This window comes from Pteropus medius, unplaced genomic scaffold (genome assembly GCF_902729225.1).
Source record: "Pteropus medius unplaced genomic scaffold, Ma_sr-lr_union100, whole genome shotgun sequence".
NCBI classification, from domain to species: domain Eukaryota; kingdom Metazoa; phylum Chordata; class Mammalia; order Chiroptera; family Pteropodidae; genus Pteropus; species Pteropus medius.
Window position 1 is genome coordinate 1,670,828 of NW_024353909.1, and position 7,856 is coordinate 1,678,683.

The window sequence follows — 7,856 nt, forward strand, 5'->3', positions numbered from 1 at the left end:
AAGCAGAACTTGGCTGGGGAGAGAATACCTGGCCTGAGGTGCCTCAGAGACAGACAGATGTCCCATGGACTGGTGGGAAAGTTCTGCAAACACCGTCTCTTGGTGCGGCTTCGGGGTTTCCCAGCTTGGTGGCTGTTGTACCCACCCATCCCGGGCTTTGTTATCAGCCCCAAAGAGGGGCCATGGCTGACCAGAGAGTTACAAGTCAGGGTGAAGTGCTGGGCCAGAGGGATCACCTGACTCCACCTTGACTTTCGGAGTTGCAGGTGGTGAAGGAGATGGACAATGAGAAGAGTATCCGGCTGCTACAGTTCGTTACTGGGACCTGCCGCCTGCCTGTCGGGGGTTTTGCTGAACTCATTGGTGTGTTTTCCTTTGCCCTGTGGCACCTTGGGGTGGGGGTGAGGACAGTTCAGAGGGAAGGCAAGACCTAGTGTCTTCCCAGAAGCAAGTCAGTGGGAAGGGAGTGAGCTGTGGCTTACGCCTCTGGGGCTGAGCCATCTGAGGGTGGTGCTGGAGCATTTTGACTTAGGAAGGAATGGTTCTGTTACATACCATGTGTTTTATTTTGGATAACAGGTAGCAATGGACCACAGAAGTTTTGCATTGACAAGGTTGGCAAGGAAACCTGGCTGCCCAGAAGCCATACCTGGTAAGCCTGCTGATTTTAGTGGGAGGTGGCTGGAACCTGATGGACCAGATGAGCACCTAAGGGCAGCCCAGTGGGCAGAGTGGCTTTGGGACCTTGACTCCAGCAACTTTCATGTGGCTCTGGGGTGTTGGGTTGGAGACGAGGAGCTGTGGCGTACCCAGGCTACCTTTGTCTGGGCCTCTGGTCTATTGGGAATTGTGACAGCAAGTATGTACCCTGATGGCCACACTAGGTATTAAATATTAAACATTAGTATTCCAGTGGGCAAAGAGCTGCTGCCCTGAGTGCCCTCCTACCCGAATCCCCACTTCTTCAGTTGCCTGAACCATCTCCTAACCCCTCTATGGTCCAGGAACCTGAAGCATTAAGGCCTGACGAAGCAGGGTCCTTGAGGACCCTGTTTCAGCATCTCGCCAGCTAGTTGGCATTGTGGTTGTGCCATAGCCGTGTGAACTTTTGATTGTCTCAGCCAGGCAGGGGTCAGGCTATTAAAGCCCTGACCTTCCCATGCAGACTGTACTGTTCCCCTCTCTCAACAGTTTCAACCGTTTGGATCTCCCACCATACAAGAGCTACGAACAACTGAAAGAGAAGCTGCTGTATGCCATCGAGGAGACAGAGGGCTTTGGACAGGAGTAACCGACGTGTCCCCTCCCATTCCCCCAGCACACATGTAGTCATGAGTCCTCCCTGCCTGAGAGGCCGCTGGCCGCAGCCCCTGGGAGGCCCTCCCCACAAATGGTGGCCCTGCATGGGACCTCATTGTCATCGGCCAGTGGCAGCAGAGTCTGACCTCAAGAGGCCCTGCTCAACCCTCCCTCATACCCACTGGTGCCAGTCTGGAATAAAGGCCCCAGTTACCGTGGCCCCATTACCCATCACAGTCTGGAGAGCAAACCTGCAAAGCTCACCCTCCTTCTCCCCTAAGACCAACCCAAGGTGTGCATGAGTGTGCAAGGAGGGTGCCTGTGTGGAAGGGCTGCAGCAGAAGCCCCAAGCCTTCCAGGGGAGTTAGGTGAGGAGACTAGCCACTTTGGGTAGCTGTCTGGGCTAAGAAATCCCCGAGTCTTTGCCAGTAAAAGAGGTTCTGTTTTAAATAGAAGTTTTCCAGTGATTTGTATAAAATGAAGGTCTGAGAGAGCTTTTCCCACACTCAGAGCTCTGGATCAAGGCTGTTTTGCTTCCTCCCCTAGCAAGCCCCAGCCATGGGGGCTGAGCTGCAAGGCCCCTCTCCACTCAGGGCTGGCCAGTTCATTCTTCCCAGCCAATAAAGGGTTGTCAGCTGCTTGGATGTCAGTGAGATGGAAACAGCAAACTCAGAATTTCTTTTCCCTTTACATAAACTTGAAGCATTTCGTGTGTAGGGTTCCTTTGTGTTCTTGGTATGCTGCTGTCCCTTTCTGTCAAGGAGCTGGTGTATCAGGTGTTGCTGAGACCTTGAGAGACCCAGCATCATTAGTCCAAGAATTTCTCAAACAGCTACTCCTCTTAGGAACTTGCTCAGCAGTTCTGCGAGCTCAGACAGGCCTGACCTGGCAGCTCGGCTTCACAGTGGCCTCATCCCCGAGCCTTGACAGAGAAGGGGGTGTGCCCTGGTGCCAGCCCAACCTTGCCGCCTTTGATAGAGGAGAACTCCCTTTGCTAGGTGTAGTCATCTGGGTTCTAGACCTCTAGGCGGACCTGTTAGTCCCTTGTTAAGAATGAAGTATGTCCTGGCCACCCCAGAGTGTGTTTATTTTGCCTAGAAGCAAGGCTTTGTCTGCACACAGGAAAAGATGCTCGTGGAGGCCAGCAGAAGGGCCTCTGCTGCACAGAGTCTGACTTGATTTCGGAGCCCCTCCTAGGCTCTGCTGTGGGCTTCTGCCATGTATTGAGTCCTTCAGGACGAACACAGTCCTGTGGGATGCTGGAATGGTGATTGTTGTGAACTCCCTGGTCCAGGTTTCCAGGGTTCTATCACCGAGCATCAGCTGCAGACTACTCCAGCTTCCTAGGACCCCAGGCAGGCCCTTAGACCAGTCATGGGCCTTCTGAGGACAGTCTCACGTTCCCAGATCCTCGTCCTTCCCCCCGGCCTGTGGAGGGACAGCCCGCTACTGTGTTGGGTGTGTCTATTTGGGTGGCTCAGCTCATTGCAGCTCAGCCTTTTTTCTCCCCGGAGTTGTTTGCTGTGCTTCCCTGAAGCGTCTTGGCATGTCGGGTCGGGGTGCAAGCTGCCATGTGGGGTTTGGAAGCCTCGGGCTCACATGTGTTCAGAGTATGTTCATGTGCGCATGTGTGTATGTACATGTATATAACTGAGGTGTGTCTGTAAGGAATGTCCTTTGGTAGCTTTGGGTTGGTTACCAGATTGTTTTGTAACGCCCAACCTCTTGCCTCGGTATTGCCAGTCTCTTGTGCAATAAACAATCAGCAGCTGTGGGTGGTGTTGGCGTGTTGTCTCCAAAATCATAGGAGGCCTCTGGGCCGCACAGACCCTCCAGGCCTGAACGGGGCCGGAAGTTCCATGACCTTGCTGGTTTTGAGACGTGCGTGCATTATTAACCAAGACAGCCACACTGCTGATTGGCAGCTGAGTCCTGGTCCTGGAATCACCGGCTTCAGCCGTTGGTCATTTGCCTCACTGCAGCCTTTCGCCCTCACAGGCCTAGGTTTCTTTGACCAGTTGCTGTGGGGCCAGAACACCCAACAGGTGCTGCCGCAGGTTGGACAGGCTTTGGAAACCAGCTTGGGGACGCTGTCCTGGGCAGTCATTTATTCAAGAAACATTTCTTGGTGATTCTTGGGATCTACAATGATAAAGGGACTCTGACCTTGACTCTGGTCATGCAAGATCTTGCTACCTACTTTTTTGAGGATTTAAGAGGTCAGATGGGGCAGATTACCACGCTGATGGGTCTCGGTGCATTTGACCCAGAAATGACTTTGTCATGGATCGAGCCTTGCCCTGATGTGCTTCCTCTCAAGGGAGGCAGAGCTGTTCAGAGGGGACTCCTCCCGGGAGTTCGTCAGCTGAATTCACTACTTCACTCCTCTGCTTCAAATCCTTTTTCACTTGACAGGGCAGTGTGCTATGCTCTGAGAAAATCATTGACAAAATTCCACAAGTTATACAGACATCTCATAATTCAAATAAGACATGTTCAGGTAGAAATTGTTCTCACTTTGATCCTTAGAAGTAACTACTGTGCAGTGTGCTGTGGTCCTTCCAGACTATATTGTGTGCATATGCAAATCATATGTACATATGGTTTTTAAATATACAAACATGAGATCCTATACATGTTGAGGAACTTGTCTCATTAAATAAGATGTTAGGGACACCTTCCCACGTCCATCCACAGATCTCCAATTGATTCTTCTCTGTGTGGTATTCCGTATTATGGTGGTTCTATAGTACACCCTATCTTTATCATAACAGACATGGCAGTGTGTCCAACAGTTTGCCTGTGGCTGCACAGTTTTGGTGAATGCCTTGGACAGGTCTTATGCACTGATGCGCTCTTCCAGGAGATGGCAGTCGTCCTGGAAATTAGGTGGTTGATGATGTACCTTTATTTTTATTTAAAAATTTTTAAAAGGTTTAAAATTTAAAGATAGGATCTACAGTGAAAGGCTTCTCCTCTTTTGTTCCTCAGCCACTCTGATCACCTTCTAGAGGCAACTATTGCTGGTTTCTTTTGGATCCTTCTAGATACACTTTAAAAATCCCAAGATTCTACCCAGTAGCCTTTCAAAAAGGTTCTTGTTTTACTAGCCTTAGCAATGGACAGGATGCCTTGTCACCCTACTTGGTGACCCCTTTGTCCTCCCAGCTCTCTGTTCCCTTTTCCATCTAACTCTGGGCATCTTGTCCTTATACACGATCAAAAATTTTTTTTAACATTTACTTTTTATTGTGTAACCATAATGAAATCTTCTGTGCTTTTTCTGAAAGTTTATTCTAAAAGCTGAAAAGCAACATTACTATGATTATATAAATACTGTCTACTCCAGAAGTAAATCGTATGAAGTTAGACAACTGTTTTTTTCTTGCACAGTTCTTTCTCCTAGGGCAGGGGGGGTGGGGGGGTGGGGTGGGGTGGGTTCTATTACCTCTCTTTGCTTTTACTATATCCTCAATTTTTTTTTCTTATTCTGAAGTGTTTCAAGTAAAACTAGATAGGCAGGGAGGGCCCCTACCCCTACATGCTGTAATAAGTTCCTCATGGAATTAGCCAAAGCTATAAAATTATTGTGGAAGTGAAGAACAGATACGACTCCCTTTGTCCCCCAAGGTCCCCAATGTGTCTCTAGGTGCCAGTAAGCCTTTATATAAGGTAGGACTTCACTGGTTCTGGAAAGCTCAGTTCTTGCTATCCCACTGCCCTTCTATATTGGGGCTTACCTCACCCTTCTAGAAAAACTTGCCCTAAAGATCTATATGCTTTCATTTAGAGAAATATTTATAAGCTCAGCATAAACAAGGCCCCAGCTTCATCTTGGGGAAGAAAAGTCAGTGCCCAAAGTTTTTACCTCAGCTCATTTCCCTATAGTCTACCCCATGAATTCAATTTAAAATACTCTTTTATCCAAGTCCCTCTGATTCTGAGGTTGGTTCAAGTACCACAGTCAAGCTCACTTTCCTGTAGTGCATGCTGCATGAGTCAAGCATCAATCAACTAACTCAGATTGGAGCATGTGACTTCTTTGGCACTTTCTATTATTTGTATCTTTTGAACATCATAATGGACTCAGGGCCCAACTCAACTCAGTTGGTCCCAGTGGCAGTAATCCTTGTTTTCTTTTTGATGCTCATCACAATTTTAGCCTCTTTGATTCTGTTGTCACCCTTTTGGATATCTTTGATGGTCTACATGGTATTCTATTCTTAGTTTTAGTTCTCTTGCTCTGTAGAATCAACTTCTCCACTAGGAGCTCTGGTTCTTTCTAGTATAAAATATTAGAAACCAATAAGGGTTCTGTTGAGATAGCACAGTGAATTCATGATTTATCAATTCCTCTGCTGCTAACGCATAATAACTTCACACAAAATATAAAAAGAGAAAAACAAAAGGCTGGTTCAAAAATGAGAAATAATTCCAAGGGTCAGAAAAAGAACAAAATTTAAAACATTGAGCAAGATTGCAGTTGTGGGTCTGCCAGTGATGGCTGGGAGTTCAGCTGCTATGGGGTGAGTGGTGTAAATATGCTCCAGTATAGATGGGTTGGGCACCATCCCACTGCTCCCTCCTGTTTCATGGAAGCAGGCCAACCAGCACACAAAACCAAACTGTCATTGCTGAGCACCTGGCTATGGCTTTGAGAAAGGTGGAGGCCTAAGCCAACCCGTCTCACTGTTTCTGGTCTGGATCTGTGATATTCCTTGTGTAGGAACTTTTCACTGCCTCAGTTTTCATCCCTCCTCCTGCCTTCCTGCTGTCCCCAAGAGTCTCTCCAGCATCGTGCTTATTTCTCATCTGCATTTCCGTCTGCAGCATCTTAGGTTAAGACTTCTGCTTGGTCGTTTACACTCCTCCACCTGCTTTCCACTTTTGAATACTTTGGTTAACACCCTTGTCCACTGCTGAATCCTCTCGTGTTCTCTTCGACCTTGTGGATCAAGACATTAATAATACTTTCTTGGCTGTCATTTTAGCTAGGCCAGAGACGGTGAAGAGATTGGTTAATCTGCTACCTCAGTTAACTTCCTTTCCTTTGATAGATGCCTAGGGGCAGAGGAAGGGACAGCTTGCAGCTCCTTCCAGTTAATTCTTGGCTGTGGTTCCCACTTTCCTCTTTCCAGAAATGTGTTGAATTCCCTTGTCTACCTCTCAGGTGCTACCTCTCAAATTGGGCCAAATGGGAAATCTTTTACATTCATTCACTGTCATTTTAATGGCATTTAGGAGGAAGAAAAGATAAATACTACACGTCAGAATTGAATTTTTGCCAGTCAGCCACGATTAAGCTCATTGCGCCTCACCTCTAAGAGCACTGACCCAGTTCCTTACTCAAGGTTTGCTTTGTTTTGTTTTGTTTTGTTTTGTTTTGTTATCTCCAAAGCAGTGGTGAAAATAGAAAGACCTATTTATAAATAAAAGGGATGTTTTACTTCTGCATTTTCTAACATTATCTTCATTCTAAGACATTAATTAGGCACTGAAATTCAAAAAGACACACTAGAGATTTATGGATTACCCTGGCGAATTCTTGTTGTTATCTGTGGGAGGCAGACTTCGCACATTGCCATCTCCCCACCCCTCCATCCCTACTCCATGACCACCTCTTGGTCTCATACCCTCCCGGTATAATCCCTTCCCTTTGAGTGGGGCTGGGTTAGTGATTTGATTCTAACCAATAGAATGTGGAAAAGATGATAGGCTGTCACTTCTGTGATTAAATTTCAAAGGATTGTGACCTGCTTCTTGCTAGCTAACTCTCCATTGCCTTCTCGGTTTGTGTGCTTTGATGAAGCGAACTGCCATATTGGGGTGGCCCATGTGGTAAGGGACTGAGGGCAGCTTCCTGTCAACAGCCATCGAGACACTGAGGCCCTCAGTCTAATAGTCCATGAATAACTGAATCCTGCCAACAACCACATGTGCTTGGAACCTTGAGATGACTGAAGCCCCGCTGACACCTTGATTGCTACCCATGAACATCCCCGATTGGAGGACCCAGCTAGGCTGTGCCAGATTCCTGACCCACCAAAACTGTGAGGCAATCATGTGTGTCGTTTTAAGTTGCTAAAGTTTATGGTAATTTGTTATGCAGTAAATAACTAATATACCAGCCTAGGTCAGATTAAATGTCCTTGGATTAGTGCCTCTTTCATGCCCTGGGTTCTGAATGTGGCCATGATTTTTAATAAATGAAGCACCATGGCATGAAGATTATCTGTAAATCAAAAAATCACTCTAACCAAGAATATAAGCAGGAAGGTACTAGTATCACTTTTGTTCCTTTTCCTAGAGAAAGAAAATACTGGGAAATGGGAGTCATTTCAGTCCTCCCCGCCAGCCCATGGCCTGACATCATTTGCCCAGCAGCATTGATGGTCTCAGAGGCCTTAGGTCTGGCCCAGCGTGTGACTATGGCACTCTGCCTTGAATGTCATTACTGCTTATCGGGGCCTCCAGCCAAACCCAGTTGGCAAGAGTCATGTCCAGTCTCTCAAGGACAATTTTGGGTCCATTTCCTATGTAATTGCAGGGTGAGCAGT

At 47.3% G+C, this 7,856-nt stretch overlaps 1 protein-coding gene across 4 annotated transcripts in view; it reads left to right on the forward strand.

Annotated features, from left to right (window-relative positions):
• WWP2 (WW domain containing E3 ubiquitin protein ligase 2) overlaps positions 1-3,073 on the forward strand; it is a 122,521-nt gene extending 119,448 nt beyond the window's left edge. For 2 of the 4 annotated variants that reach the window (XM_039851857.1, XM_039851860.1), the window contains 3 exons: positions 267-363; positions 580-652; positions 1,192-3,073. In XM_039851857.1, coding sequence (XP_039707791.1) covers positions 267-363; positions 580-652; positions 1,192-1,291 — 270 coding nt within the window. In that variant the 3' untranslated portion in view covers positions 1,292-3,073. The remainder of the gene's footprint in view (positions 1-266; positions 364-579; positions 653-1,191) is intronic. The other 2 variants (XM_039851858.1, XM_039851859.1) reach the window with 1 other exon arrangement.
• The last annotated feature ends 4,783 nt before the right edge of the window (positions 3,074-7,856 follow it).